General features: G+C 49.5%; 1 protein-coding gene and 1 long non-coding RNA gene across 9 annotated transcripts; both read left to right on the top strand.

Annotated features, from left to right (window-relative positions):
* The first annotated feature begins 801 nt into the window (after nucleotides 1-801).
* LOC148403167 (uncharacterized) lies at nucleotides 802-2,998 on the top strand. 2 transcript variants are annotated; one of them, XR_015860143.1, is made up of 4 exons: nucleotides 802-1,240; nucleotides 1,591-1,692; nucleotides 1,820-1,862; nucleotides 1,969-2,998. It is a non-coding gene; the product is annotated as an uncharacterized LOC148403167 (long non-coding RNA). The 2 variants fall into 2 exon arrangements; XR_015860142.1 differs by lacking the exon at nucleotides 802-1,240 and having other exon boundaries at nucleotides 1,274-1,692.
* A 437-nt stretch (nucleotides 2,999-3,435) lies between these two features.
* On the top strand, nucleotides 3,436-10,258 carry LOC148403166 (uncharacterized). 7 transcript variants are annotated; one of them, XM_088384093.1, is made up of 11 exons: nucleotides 3,436-3,604; nucleotides 4,465-4,538; nucleotides 4,852-4,918; nucleotides 5,715-5,803; nucleotides 5,907-6,061; nucleotides 6,116-8,322; nucleotides 8,453-8,555; nucleotides 8,641-8,768; nucleotides 8,912-9,008; nucleotides 9,096-9,275; nucleotides 9,360-10,258. In XM_088384093.1, exons 1-11 carry the CDS (start codon nucleotides 3,584-3,586, stop codon nucleotides 9,608-9,610), a joined length of 3,372 nt encoding a protein of 1,123 aa, XP_088240219.1. In that variant the 5' UTR covers nucleotides 3,436-3,583; the 3' UTR covers nucleotides 9,611-10,258. The 7 variants fall into 7 exon arrangements, with proteins under 7 accessions (XP_088240219.1, XP_088240210.1, XP_088240245.1 ...); XM_088384084.1 differs by having other exon boundaries at nucleotides 5,907-7,711; nucleotides 7,742-8,322; XM_088384119.1 differs by having other exon boundaries at nucleotides 5,907-8,011; nucleotides 8,228-8,322.
* The last annotated feature ends 4,903 nt before the right edge of the window (nucleotides 10,259-15,161 follow it).

Here is a 15,161-nt window from a genome sequence, read left to right as displayed (position 1 = left end):
ACCCAGCTATGAAACGGGTTATGCAAGAGCAGCTGCTTGCTGTTGTGATGTGCTGTCATTGAATAGGGACCACCATGGTTGACTAGAGAACTAGTCAAGCTATCATTTGTGGCTGCCTGAGTTGAAACCCGCATTAAATATGCATAAAAGCTGACATGTGGGGAATGCAGAAAAAGTGAAAGTCCAACAAATGAGAAATGACCTTGTGTGTGTGTGTGTGTGTGTGTGTGTGTGTGCGCGCGTGTGTGTGCGTGTGTGGATCCTGAGACATCCCCAATGGCATGCTGGCGAATCGGGGGATTGGCGACTTTTTCCAATGTGGGGCCGGTGGGGGCCATCATTTTAGAGGCTACAAGTTCATGAAGTTTTATTCACGCTTTCAATTCAATACCTTTTCAATGTTGGGAACTACACAACACCCATTTGGCATCGCAGTTCTCTTCCCGGTGTCTCAAGTTCAACCCCCCCAGCACTCATTGAAATTGGTAGAGTCCAATTTAGCTCGTGCGTCTGCATGTCGCTCGTTGAAGGGAAGACTCTCCAACATGGCGGCGCGGCGCGGGGCCGGGCCGGGCCATCCCTGGCTACAACCCAATGAAGTTGTATAAGTGTGTGTGTTTTTTAAATTCAAGAAAATCCAGCACGCAATGTCATAAAACACCTTTTTTGCATCAAAGTTCTCTATAGCGTGCCTAACGTTGAGGTATACCATTGCATGTTCAACCGCCCGCACCCCCGCACTCATTGAAGTTGATAGAGTCCAATGGAGCTCGATGCCCGGATGACGCGAGGTGTACGACAGAGGTGGAGCACCTGCGTGAAGCTGGCCCACCAGGCCACGCAAAATTGAAGGACAATAGTCTGTTTCGTTTGTGCAGCAAACATTTCCGTTTGTGCTGCTATGGTTTTTGAAAGATTATTTGATAGGTCATCCAGAGTTCACCCGATCTGCTCCAAATGAACCCAATATGGTACCGTTCGTTTGTGCTGGTTTGTGCCGTAAAAACCTTCGTTTGTGCTGCTTCGGTTTCGTAGAGATTACACATTTATTTTCTGGCGAGGACGTCAGCCAGCCCTCCAATTTCCTCCAAATGGACCCAAAATGGTACCGTCCGTTTGTGCTGCAAAAAGTTTCGTTTGTGCTGCTACGGTGTTGCAGATATTACACATTTCATTTTTAGCGATGACGTCACCGTATTTCGTCGTGAATTTCATGCTCCTGATGCAGGACGAATACAAGGTAAATATGTACTTGGCCTTTTTTTTTTTTTTTTTTAAGCTTACAGAAAACTTCCACTGTGGGAAATGGCTTTAAGTACTTATTTCTGTAATTATGTTTTATCGTGCTCATTGATTAATTCCCTTGTCATCAATAAGCCTATATGATCTTTTTTTTTTCAATGACAAGGTTCACCGACCGCAACCAAAATAGCTTTTGAGTCTACGTTTGTTCCGAGACATTCATTAATGCAACAATTCATACATGTATGTGAAGTTGATGACAGCCAGAAAAAGAAACTTGAAAACGTGAAAGAATAACTTTCTTTGTCAACGTGAACATTATCAACATTTTTGTTTTTCCCCCGACAGTTCCAACGATGCATCACTGCACAGTGTCGACGTGCACAGCACGTGGGAAGATGTTCGTATTTACTGATGCTGCTCTCCTCACTCCACTTCCCAGGCAGGCAGGTAGGTCATTGTCGCAGTCCTCCTGCACTATGCCATGCCACATCACATAATGCCCACGAGAATCCTGGCTCAGTCCTGGTTCAAAGCCAATGACTGCTCTCAAAGTCAAAGTCTTCTCTTTTACTAGCTCCAGACTGGAGGGGAATTCAAGCAAGGCAACTTCCACCAAGGTCAGTGTCAATCCACCACACCAACTCTCCCAGATTGTAGCTGTGAGTAACATATGACCTGAACACAGAGCCTTGCCTGTATTGTTGTCCTGTGTTTTGAATGAAGACGGAACGGACACTGGGAAGGATTTTCAAATGGCCTCAGGCAGAGAGAGTCAGGAAGGCTGAGTCCCTCGTCAGCAGCAGTCTGAAGAGAAGCCACGCCACGCCACGCCACAGGTCTGCAGGACAGCAATGTGTTGCACCAACGAGCGAAACTTGCCTGGTTACTTGTTGGCTCAAACGGCAGTACTGTGAGGAGGCGCATTGTTTGATCGAATCAACCCGATTGGGATGTTCCTCATTGGGCTCTCGATGACAGTGGAGATGTGGCATTTTGGAGAGCACCAGAGCGCAGGAGGACACGTTTGAATCTTTCCCCCAGCAGTTCTGCCCTCTGTGACTATACTACCTGTGGGGGGGTTCACACCCTGCGTTGCGATGCTTTTCACCAGGTGGAGGGAGGGAGGGAGGGAGGAATGGGTTCCCACGTCCGTAGTTCAGAACAGTCTTTTCAAATGAAAAACGTTCACCGAAAGAACAGCATAAGCATCGAAAGACAGACTCGAATGCGCAAGTGTCGAGCACAAACACTTTTGATGTGCCAAGTTGAACAGGCTCTTGATGGTTCCCGTTTTTCAACAATGTTACCTTGACTTTTTGCCAGCCAGCCAGCCAGCCAGCCAGCGAGCGGCGAGGAACTGATAGTCACAGTGATGATTATGTAGCTTTCTTTTACGAGGTGTGAAATTCCAACATGTCTTCTTTTGCTAGTTCAAAAAAAAAAAAAAAAAACAACTTTTCACTCCCCGAGTGGCAGGCGGAATGACAAAAGTGGACTGGATTTCAGTCCTTGAAATGATTCAGCATCTTGAAACTGGTTGATGATGATGATGGTGAGAAAAAATATGCCTAGCTGATTTTTTTTGGGTGCATATATATTTCAGTTTCTTTCTTTCATATTTGATTCTTGTCAGCCATGCAGGTGACGCCATTTGAAAAGAACCTTGCAACTGGCCATCAAATCTTTGTTTTGTTTGTAACTACCAGAAAAAAAGGCCGCTTGAATTGTTTGGTGTTTAAAAAAAAAAGAAAAGAGGCGGACTTGAGAAGACGTCTTCCTTTCCATATCTTTTGGATGAAAAAGTTGGATGTGGACTCCTTTGACGTAGGCCGCACTTGAGTAAAAAACAAGCTCGCCTGGCCAAGTGGCAGGCAGCACGTGGACTGACGTTACAGTCCCTGAAATGATTCAGCATCTCCAAACTCTTTGACGATTATTTATCTCATGAAGGAAAATTCTTCTTCCTTCACTCAGTCGCGACGCACGAGAGCACCGAAATGAGCGTCGTCGGGCCCACTGTGACGTGGGTGGCACTCGCCTGCATCCAGGCATCACTCGGCAACAAGCAAATACCAAAGGTATTTTGCCGACACCGCAAGAAAAGTATCCATTTGAGAACAAAGTGTTCCTTAATAAGTATCCGTGTGTGTCTGGGAGTTAGGTTTCGTCTTCGTTTCTCCGCCTCTTCCCCCGTTTCCAGTAAAGCGATGCCCGCCTTGGTTCCATTCGAGGTGCATATGTGCGTGCGCGTGTCATTTTGGAGCCAACTATTGTTAAGGACACCGCCGGCAGCCTTCCTCTGCTGCCGTCAACACGCTGACCCGACTGCAAAGGAGCGATGGAGCTTCAGACCATGCAGGTTGTAATTGCATCATTTACAGTGCGTGCGCGTGACTATCACTACTTTGGTCAGCCCTTAGGAAGACGTCAAGCTTGATCGGTGTCTTCAAAGGCGGGCGGCCCTTGCGCTCGGCCTAAAAAAAAAAAAAAACATCTTTCAATGAAGAACACATCTTTCAATGATCATTTTCTCTCCAAGTTGTTCTCACTCATATCAATGCATATTTGGATATCATTCCTAAAAGGCACCCTCCGTTGCATTCCATCCTTGACATCCAAATATGCATTGCCGTGAGTGAGAACAACTTGGAAAGAAAAGAATGGTTAAAAAAAAAAGAGAGAGATCGTTTTGGGGCGGTTGCAGGGAACGGCCTCGTCTGCCTCGCGGCAGGGCCGCCATTGCATGACCGCACCCTCTCGACCGTTCATTTTTTTCTGCGTGTCAATCGATGGATACGAAAACGTTGAAGTGGATGGATATTTTGCGATGAGAACATTCGACAATGGTTTCGTTCGTGTAAATAATACAATAATAGCATAAACAACATGCAGAAAACGTTCACGTACGTATAACGGTTAGTGTGTGCGTGCGTGCGGGCGCGCGCAACATTGGGAGATGCACGTAGCGTTGCGTGCGTGCGCGTAGGTGCGCAACATTGGGAGATGCGCGTAGCGTTATTAACCTTGGTTAACCAGGGACCTCTAGTGGCCACAATTCACCATAGCAGAAGTCAACATCCTGTTGAGGACTCTTTTATCACAACTTTTTGGAACAAGGTCGACAATGCTGTAAATAGGTCTTCTTTCAGACGTCTTTTACCGTGACCACTTCTTACAAAGCTGCAAATAGACTAACTTCCGCCATTTAAATTCACACAGGAGCGTTCCGGGAGCACTGACGACGGCGGGTCCGGAGGAGCATCATTGCCTGAGGCCGTCGGCCGGTCAGAGTCGTGAGTCAGCTTATCTATCCATCACTCTGCTCCAGTCCTATTTGGGTTCCCCCCCCCCCCCCCCCCCTTTGGAATGCTGCGATTCGACGTCCGTACGGCGACCTTGAGTGCTTCGAAAGGCGCCTGCCTCATCAATCAAATGTAGTGTTATGATGACTCGACGACAAAGTCTTCCGTTTGGAGTTGCATCCTTTTTTTTTTCTCTCTCTCTGAAATAGCGCCGGCCGGCCGGCCGGGCTCGCGACGTTACGTGGCTTTGCCTTGGCTGGCTTTCTGCTCAGCTTTCGAGCCCTTGTCTTTTTTTGTGTTTCAGTCTGTTGGATTTGGAGTTTCAGTTGCCATCTCATGAGGGACAAGACACCACACCACGGCGGCGTCGGGTATTGCTCCTCTTTATTGTTTCTTGCACACTCATGTATGTACACATGCGCTTTTTGGTTTTGGTCACTCGCACACGCCCACGCACGCATTCACAGCGTCAAACGTGGCAATCGAACTCACGGTGTCGGCACCAATGTTCCCTCTCATTTTTCAAGCGTCTAGTGGAAGTGTAATAGATAAATGAGGGAATACAGGAATGAATCAATCAATCCAAAAATACATGTCTAGATGAATGAAGAAATAGATAGATAAAGACCAATCGACCAACCAACCAACCGACCGACCGACCGACCGACCGACCGACCAACCAACCAATCAAAGAAATGTCGTCCCGTCTCTTTGCCGCAAACAAGGTCAAAACCAACGTCAAGTGGAAGGAAAACTTCACGCCACTTGGCTGCCCACAAAATACGGCATTAGACGCACGCAGAACAAACGACACGTGCACGGCTAGGGACATTCATTCGTACCGAGGAAGAAAGAATGGAGTGGGAGCGCAAAATGTTAAATGACAAGTGGTTCGAGATGAACCAAAGCACCCACAACCTGATCGGCGACACCCCAAAGCGCAAGGTACGCATCGGACGCATAGACGCGCACGCGCTTGACGAATGTCTTGCTCGAGTTGAAAGCATTTGCGAGTCAGAGTCAGAGAGAGAGAGCGAGAGATAGAGAGAGAGAGAGAGAGAGCGAGCGAGAGAGAGCGAGCGAGCGAGAGAGAGAGAGAGAGAGAGCGAGAGAGAGAAAGAGAGAGACGCAGCCGCCACCGCCGCCTGTGACGTCGTTTGCGCTCAGTTTGTTCAGATACGCTGGGGCTCCATTCTGGCCGTGGTCCTCTTGGTCGTGCTTGTCATCCAAAACAGCGTCTTCTTCCACTTGAACAGGTAGGCAAATTCAAATTCCAGTCAAATTCCCGGCTGGGGTGCAATTTTGAAAGCAGCAAAGCATGGCAACTTGACTTAATGTACACTTTTTATGTGTTCCAAGGCCTCAGGACATCGTCAAAGAGTTTCGCGCGCTGGTGGCGACTTTGCCCAACAGCATCCCGGACCACAACCGCACCGACTTAGCCCGCCACTGGGCGGCGCTGCAGACCGCATTGGCAGAGCTGAAGGCAGAGCTGAAGGCAGATCTGGAGGCAGGTCAGACGGCCTTGGCAGAGCTGAAGGCAGAGCTGAAGGCAGAGCTGGAGGCAGGTCAGACGGCCTTGGCAGAGCTGAAGGCAGGTCAGATGGCAGTGGGAGAGCTGAAGGCGGGTCAGGAGGCAGGTCAGGAGGCATTGGCAGAGCTGAAGGCAAGTCACACCACGATTTCCAGCGACTTGGAGAAGAGTCATGCAGCCTTGGCAGAGCTGAAGGCAGGTCAGGAGGCTGGTCAGACGGCATTGGCAGAGCTGAAGGCAGGTCAGACCACATTGGCAGAGCTGAAGGCGGGTCAGGAGGCAGGTCAGGAGGCATTGGCAGAGCTGAAGGCGGGTCACACCACGATTTCCAGCGACTTGGAGAAGAGTCAGACGGCCTTGGCACAGCTGAAGGCGGGTCAGGAGGCAGGTCAGACGGCCTTGGCAGAGCTGAAGGCGGGTCAGGAGGCAGGTCAGGAGGCATTGGCAGAGATGAAGGCAAGTCACACCATGATTTCCAGCGACTTGGAGAAGAGTCAGACAGCCTTGGCAGAGCTGAAGGCAGGTCAGGAGGCTGGTCAGACGGCATTGGCAGAGCTGAAGGCAGGTCAGACCACATTGGCACAGCTGAAGGCAGGTCAGGAGGCCGGTCAGGAGGCATTGGCAGAGCTGAAGGCGGGTCAGGAGGCCGGTCAGGAGGCATTGGCAGAGCTGAAGGCAGGTCAGGAGGCCAATCAGACGGCATTGGCAGAGCTGAAGGCGGGTCAGGAGGCAGGTCAGGAGGCATTGGCAGAGCTGAAGGCGGGTCAGGAGGCCGGTCAGGAGGCATTGGCAGAGCTGAAGGCAGGTCAGGAGGCTGGTCAGACGGCCTTGGCAGAGCTGAAGGCAGGTCAGGAGGCTGGTCAGACAGCATTGGCAGAGCTGAAGGCAGGTCAGACGGCCTTGGCAGAGCTGAAGGCGGGTCAGGAGGCAGGTCAGGAGGCATTGGTAGAGCTGAAGGCGGGTCAGGAGGCCGGTCAAGAGGCATTGACAGAGCTGAAGGCAGAGCTGAAGGAAGGTCAGATGGCCTTGGCAGAGCTGAAGGCAGAGCTGAAGGCAGGTCAGACGTCCTTGGCAGAGCTGAAGGCAGGTCAGACGGCCTTGGCAGAGCTGAAGGCGGGTCAGGAGGCCGGTCAGACCACATTGGCAGAGCTGAAGGCGGGTCAGGAGGCAGGTCAGGAGGCATTGGCAGAGCTGAAGGCGGGTCACACCACGATTTCCAGCGACTTGGAGAAGAGTCAGACGGCCTTGGCAGAGCTGAAGGCAGAGCTGAAGGCAGGTCAGACGTCCTTGGCAGAGCTGAAGGCAGGTCAGATGGCATTGGGAGAGCTGAAGGCGGGTCAGGAGGCCGGTCAGGAGGCATTGGCAGAGCTGAAGGCGGGTCAGGAGGCCGGTCAGGAGGCATTGGCAGAGCTGAAGGCAGAGCTGAAGGAAGGTCAGAAGGAAGGTCAGACGGCGTTGGCAGAGCTGAAGGCAGGTCAGACGGAAGTGGCACAGCTGAAGGTGGGTCAGGAGGCCGGTCAGGAGGCATTGGCAGAGCTGAAGCTGGGTCAGGAGGCTGGTCAGACGGCCTTGGCAGAGCTGAAGGCAGGTCAGGAGGCTGGTCGGACGGCATTGGCAGAGCTGAAGGCAGGTCAGACGGCCTTGGCAGAGCTGAAGGCAGGTCAGACGGCCTTGGCAGAGCTGAAGGCGGGTCAGGAGGCCGGTCAGGAGGCATTGGCAGAGCTGAAGGCGGGTCAGGAGGCCGGTCAGGAGGCATTGGCAGAGCTGAAGGAAGGTCAGAAGGAAGGTCAGACGGCGTTGGCAGAGCTGAAGGCAGGTCAGACGGAAGTGGCACAGCTGAAGGTGGGTCAGGAGGCCGGTCAGGAGGCATTGGCACAGCTGAAGGTGGGTCAGGAGGCTGGTCAGACGGCCTTGGCAGAGCTGAAGGCAGGTCAGGAGGCTGGTCAGACGGCATTGGCAGAGCTGAAGGCAGGTCAGACGGCCTTGGCAGAGCTGAAGGCAGGTCAGGAGGCTGGTCGGACGGCCTTGGCAGAGCTGAAGGCAGGTCAGACGGCCTTGGCAGAGCTGAAGGCGGGTCAGGAGGCCGGTCAGGAGGCATTGGCAGAGCTGAAGGCAGGTCAGACGGCCTTGGCAGAGCTGAAGGCAGGTCAGGAGGCTGGTCAGACAGCATTGCGCAGCAACAAAGGCCTTCTGAATCAGATACTGAAAGACCTGGAGACGGACTACAAGAGCATGTCTCAGGTGAGGTGGACCTTTCAGGACTTAACATCCCTCCCTCCTCTTCCACACAAACTAAGTATTGTTGAAGGATGCAAACCAAGTGTCCCAGTTGGAGATCTCATTTCAGTTCTTTCAAACGCTTGGTGCGCAGGAGCTGTCACAAGAGAACAAGGAGTTACACGACGTCAGTTTGGCTTTGTCCAGCCTGCGGGAGAAGGTGGTGGATCAGCCCACACTTCACAGGGAACTCTATGGTAGCTAGCGGGCGAGCGTGTCCAGTTGGTTTAAAGCGGGCGTCTCTTTTGCGCTCTCACGTGTTTGTTTGTTTTTTTGCTTCAGGTCTCATGCCCAGAGACTGCAGTGACATCAAAGCGGCGGGAAAGTCAACTGGAGTCTATCTGCTCTTTAGCGGGTCCAACAGCTTCGAGGCTTACTGCAACATGTGGCAGGACGGGGGAGGCTGGACCGTAAGTGCTTGCAAACAAACACCCCAGAGTTCCCCTCGTGAAGCCTTCCCCAATAAAGTTGGCACTTTTCTTCAACGCTGAACGTCCAGTTGGCCAGTCATGCTCGTTTGCTTCGCTGATGGTGTGCGTGTGTGCGTTTGCAGGTGATCCAGAGGAGAAGGGACGGCACAGTCGACTTCTTTCGGGGTTGGGACGACTATCGAAAGGGCTTCGGAGACCCCGCCGGAGAGCACTGGCTCGGTCTGAAACCAAGACATCCTTCTTGTCACGCCTTTGTGGTTCGCGAGACGTGACGTTGCCGCCGCCGCCGCCTTTGCGTGTTGGCAGGCCTGCGGAACATCCACGCTCTGACGGCCTCGGGCGCTTACCAGTTGCGGATCGACTTCACCGCATTCGACGGCCGCAAGTACTACGCTCGCTACGACGACTTCTCGGTGGGCCGGAACTCGCGGGACCCCGAGAAGGACGGCTACCCGCTGCTTGTGAGCGGCTACTCTGGAGACGCAGGTAGCGCCTCCCGCCGGGGGTGAGGGGGGGGGGCACACCTGCGCCCCCTGCGCGTGCTCAAAAGCGAGTTTGTGTGCTTTGCAGGCGATCAATTGTCCATCCATTCTGGGATGAAGTTCAGCACCAAGGACCGCGACCAAGACACCTCTGCCGCCAATTGCGCCAACCTCTGGAAGGGCGGTTGGTGGTACGAAAAGTGTCACTGGTCCAACCTGAACGGGCTGTACAAGGAAAGCGGCACCTGCGACGATACCAATGCAGTCTGGCGTTATTTGGGGGAGGCAAAGTACACCTGCCTGAGTTTCGTGGAGATGAAGATCCGGCCCAGAAAGTGAGCCCGGGCGGGAACGGCATCCCCGTGGGACCACGTGGGTGCTGCCCGACGTCACCCATTTGCGCAGTTCCTCAAAATGATGAATTAAGGGCAGTTTGGCGCTGTTGTAGTTCCAAATTTCACCAGCAGACGGTGCCAAATTTAGACTGACGTGACATAGTAAAAACGTCGTTAGATTAGTCGAAGTTATTGACTCGGGAAACACGACCTGTTTTGAATGACACGCGCGCGCACACACACACACACACACACACACACACACACACACACACATACACACACTCACTTTTGGATCATTTTAGGATGTTTTGCTTTGCTCATAACCATTGTTTCGTTAGGTTGCGTTGAGTTAGGTTTCGTTTTCTTCCTTTTTGCGTCGTTTCACTTGAATATTTTCAAACATGGTTTATTGCTGTTGATGTCACAAGGTTGGATGGATGGATGGATGGATGGATGGATGGATGGATGGATGGATGGATGGATGGATGGATGGATGGATGGATGGATGGATGGATGGATGGATCATCAACATGTATTCAATATGGATGTTTTATTCATACATGAATGTATTCTCACGTGAGTAAGGACTGTTAAAGTAATCATCGTGTAGTTATGTTGTGTGGAATATTGAATTAAAAGTGTTTCAGGAGCTAAGTTTCATTTTCTTTTCTTTTTGGAACCAAAATTTGGATTCTGGGAACGAGGCCAACTGCTTAATGACTCCACCCATTCCAGCAATTTATTTACACCCTCAGTCTCCTTTTTGTCCCCTCCTTTACGAAGGTTGAGTTTTACAATCCAAAGAGGTTTGCGCCGGCATCATTCTCGCTTGAATGACAAATGGCGAGTGGAATTGTCGTCGTTTGTACAAACAGTTGAGATGTCTCGCAAACTTTCTCTTGATAATCCTTTGATTTGATGATTGATTGGGTTTTTTTTTCACGTATATTTTACGATGTGGAGCGAATCGGAATTCAAACAAAAAATTCTAGATGGTTTTTTGTTTTTGTTTTTTGATTCGGTTGTCGAGCAAAATTTGGAGGTCGAATTTATATATATATATATATATATATATATATATATATATATATATATATATATATATATATATATACTCTACTTTAAGGGGGGGGGGGGGAAATCACATCATGGTTTGACACTTTGTAAAATTCTGAATTTTTGGTGGTATTGTATTTTCTGAAATGATAACGTTTTCCCCTCTAATAGTCCAACTTGTGTGTAGTTCCGTCTGATGATTTTTTTGTTATATATATATACGGCTGACTAGCTCAATCAGTAAGTCACATGACTTACAAAAACGGGAGACCCGGGTTCAATCCCCGGCAGGGGCGCAATATGAGCAATGAGCGATTACCTTACCAACAGTCAGTGTGGGTCCTTAGGCAAGACCCTTAACGATACCGCCTACCTCAGAAATAATGAGAGTACAAGAAACGAAAGACATGCCGGCTCAGACGTCGCCCGGACAAACAAGGTCTGCGTCAGGTGCTGGGGAACCAGAGCACCCTGATGAAAAATGGGCTACTGGAACAAGACACAAATGGGCGAGATGCGAGAATAAGGATCTGTTGGAATGCTACTACTCCAGCAACCCGAGCGAGAGAGGTTACATGCGGAGAATGTGGGAACAATGGCAACTTCGATACCCACAGTCAACACTATCAGCCAAGCAACTAGTAGCTCAATGTTCCAATATCCATAAACGGCACCTGCTATCACAGCTCGAGATTGATGAGGTACAACACAAATGCCATAGCGAAGGTCAACCAGAGCACCAGGTCAGAGATGAGTTAAATCCATGTACAAGTCCAGAGGTTGGGTACGTAACCCCAATAAGCACAATCAAGCTGAACGAGGCAGCAACTGACCTGAAGAACAAGATCATGGCGAGAATGAATGCTCGGGAACCTAGATACACACTGCAGAGGCTAAGTGAAGTACCTTCAGAAAGTCTCCTAGAAGATGTGAATGCAGCACTGACAACAATTCCTACGGTTACCATCACTGAAACCAATGAGCTGATATACACCTCAGCAGCAGTGATCCTAGAAATGCTTGGCTACAAGAAGAATGACCATATGCGACCACAACAGTGCCCACCATGGAAGAGAAGGCTGGAGGCCAAAATCAAGATAGCACGGAGAGAAGTGAGCCAAATGACAGAGGCCCAGAAAGGTGCAATGAAAAAGCAAGTTCCCAAGAAATACAGCCAGATGCCCATACCTGAAGCACTCGAAACTGCCAAACAGAGACTTCAAGCCTTGGCCAGCCGCCTAAAGAGGTACACAAGAGAGAATGAAGCCAGACGAATAAACAGGTTGTTCACAACACAACCAGCGAAAGTGTACGCTCAGTGGCAGGGGAATAATAGCAGAGCAGACCCACCAAGACTGGAAACTGAACAGTACTGGAAGGATATATGGGAGCGGGAGGCATCACATAAGAAGGATGCACAGTGGCTGGTGGCTCTGAGAAAGGACCACAGCAAGCTCCCTGAACAGAACCCAGTAACCATCACAGTGGCAGACATCCAGAGAAGAGTCTCAGGAATGAAAAACTGGACAGCACCAGGCCCTGACATGATCCACAGCTACTGGCTCAAGAAACTTACAACTCTCCATGAGCGCCTGGCAGCACAAATGAACCAGCTGCTAAGGGATGGGACTCACCCTGAATGGCTAACCCAAGGGCGTACGATCCTGATCCAGAAGGATCCTTCAAAGGGTACAGTCCCATCCAACTACCGGCCAATCACCTGCCTCTCCACAACATGGAAGCTGATGTCGGGCATAATATCAGATAAGATCAGCGGGCACATGGATCAATACATGAGCACTGCTCAGAAAGGGATTGGTAAAAATACCAGAGGAGCAAAACATCAACTCCTGGTGGATAGAACAGTCACCCAAGACTGCAGTACCAGACGTACCAACCTGAGCACTGCCTGGATTGATTACAAGAAAGCATATGACTCAATGCCACATACTTGGATCACTGAATGCTTGAGGCTGTACAACATCAATGGGACTCTGAGAACCTTCATCGCCAACTCGATGAAACAGTGGAAAACCACACTTGAAGCTAATGGCAAGGCACTTGCACACGTGACCATCAAATGTGGTATATACCAAGGAGACGCTCTGTCCCCAATGCTGTTCTGTATAGGACTGAACCCCCTCAGCCAAATAATCAACAAGACGGGCTATGGATACCAACTCAGGAATGGGGCCACCGTCAGCCACCTCCTCTACATGGATGACATAAAGCTGTACGCTAAGAACGAGCGGGACATTGACTCCCTGATCCACACTACCAGGATCTACAGCTCTGACATCGGAATGTCATTCGGACTTGAGAAATGTGGCCGCATGGTGACTAAAAGAGGAAAGGTAATCCACACAGAGGGGGTCTCACTCCCAGAAGGAACAATAGCAGACATTGAGGACAGCTACAAATACCTTGGAATTCCACAGGCAAATGGCAACCTTGACGAGGAAACAAGGAAAGCAGCCACAGCCAAATACCTCCATCGAGTAAGGCAAGTCCTAAGAAGTCAGCTCAATGGCAAGAACAAGTCCCTAGCCATTAACAGCTACGCCCTACCAGTAATCAGATACCCTGCAGGAATCATACGGTGGCCAAAGGAAGATATACAGACCACAGATATCAAGACACGGAAGCTCCTAACCATGCATGGAGGGTTCCATCCCAAGTCCAGCACCCTGAGACTGTACACTAGCCGTAAAGAAGGAGGCCGAGGACTAGCGAGCGTGAGAGCCACTATCCAAGATGAAACATCCAAGATCCATAAGTACATCAGGGATAAGGCCCCAACGGATCACGTGCTCAGTGAATGTCTCAGACAATGGGCATCAAAGGAAGATGAGGTGCTGGAGGGACCATCATGGGAGGACAAGCCCCTACATGGGATGTACCACCGAAACATAGCTGAAGTAGCTGATATCCAGAAATCCTACCAATGGCTAGAAAGAGCTGGTCTGAAGGACAGCACAGAGGCACTGATCCTGGCTGCACAAGAACAGGCCTTGAGCACCAGAGCAATAGAGGCCCAAATCTACCACACCAGACAAGACCCCAGGTGTAGATTGTGCAAAGAAGGTCCTGAGACAATCCAGCACATAACTGCAGGGTGTAAGATGCTGGCAGGTAAAGCATACATGGAGCGCCATAACCAAGTAGCTGGAATAGTGTACAGGAACATCTGTGCAGAGTATGGACTGGAAGTCCCAAGATCCAAGTGGGAAACACCTCCAAAGGTGGTAGAGAATGACCAAGCCAAGATCCTCTGGGACTTCCAGATCCAGACAGACAGAATGGTAATGGCGAACCAACCGGACATTGTGGTGGTGGACAAAGAGCAGAGGAAAGCCGTTGTGGTTGACATAGCCATCCCAAATGATGGTAACATTAGGAAAAAGGAACATGAGAAACTTGAGAAATATCAAGGGCTCAGAGAAGAGCTGGAGAAGACCTGGAGAGTTAAGACTTCAGTGGTACCTGTGGTCATTGGAGCACTAGGGGCAGTAACCCCCAAACTGGAGGAGTGGCTGAAACAGATCCCAGGAAAAACATCTGACATCTCAGTCCAGAAAAGTGCAGTACTAGGAACAGCAAAGATACTGCGTAGAACCCTCAAGCTCCCAGGCCTCTGGTAGAGGACCCGAGCTTGAAGGGAAAAAGAGACCACCCACGGGGGGTGAGGAAAAGTTTTTTTTTTTTTTTTTATATATGTAATAGATCGGTTTTATATAGCGCTTTTCTAAACACTCAAAGCCGCTTAACATAGAAAATTCACAGCACACACACACAAAGCCATCTTTATATATATATATATATATATATATATATATATATATATATATATATATATATATATATATATATATATATATATATATATATATATATATATATATATATATATATATATATATATATATATAGAGGTCCTTTGCGCTCCTGCTGTTCACTACCTGTGCGGTTCTTTTTTATCACTCACTCATTCACACAGACACACGCGCACACACACACACACACACACACACACACACACACACACACACGCACACACACACACGGCTAATTTTATTGGATGAAGGAATGCGCAAAACTTACTTTGCTTATGCAAAAACGGGGAAATTCTCCAGGCTGTTAGGGCCCTGAACTCGCTACCCCCTTCTGCGTAGCGTGCGGCACTGTTGCGCTATTTTCGGGAATGTCTGCTGTACGCGCACTTGCTCTTTTTTGTTTTTTTCTTTTTGTGCTCCTCTTAATTATTTATTTATTGTTGTGTTATTTATTCATTATTTATTCAGCACGCTTTTGTTATACTTGTTTACTGTTTGTCTGTTGTGAGCCATGTCTTGTCACCGTGGGATAGGGGGGAACGAAATTTCGGTTTCTTTGTGTGTCTTTGGCATGTGGAGAAATTGACAATAAAGCTGACTTTGACTTTGAAATTATGCTTCTCTTTGGGTCATCTTTATTTTAAAACACTTATCGTAGTTTTT

This window comes from Syngnathus floridae, chromosome 1 (assembly GCF_059516105.1).
Source record: "Syngnathus floridae isolate MCC-2025c chromosome 1, RoL_Sflo_1.0, whole genome shotgun sequence".
In the NCBI taxonomy this organism is placed as follows: domain Eukaryota; kingdom Metazoa; phylum Chordata; class Actinopteri; order Syngnathiformes; family Syngnathidae; genus Syngnathus; species Syngnathus floridae.
This window is presented reverse-complemented; position numbering and strand designations above follow the sequence as displayed.

Excerpts from the sequence above, each read along its gene's own strand:
- LOC148403166 (XM_088384067.1), top strand. The coding sequence starts at position 3,584 with ATGGAGCTTCAGACCATGCAG. Across the intron at positions 4,539-4,851 it reads GCCGTCGGCCGGTCAGAGTC|TCTGTTGGATTTGGAGTTTC; the intron begins GTGAGTCAGCTT and ends TTTGTGTTTCAG. Across the intron at positions 8,556-8,640 it reads ACTTCACAGGGAACTCTATG|GTCTCATGCCCAGAGACTGC; the intron begins GTAGCTAGCGGG and ends TTTTTGCTTCAG.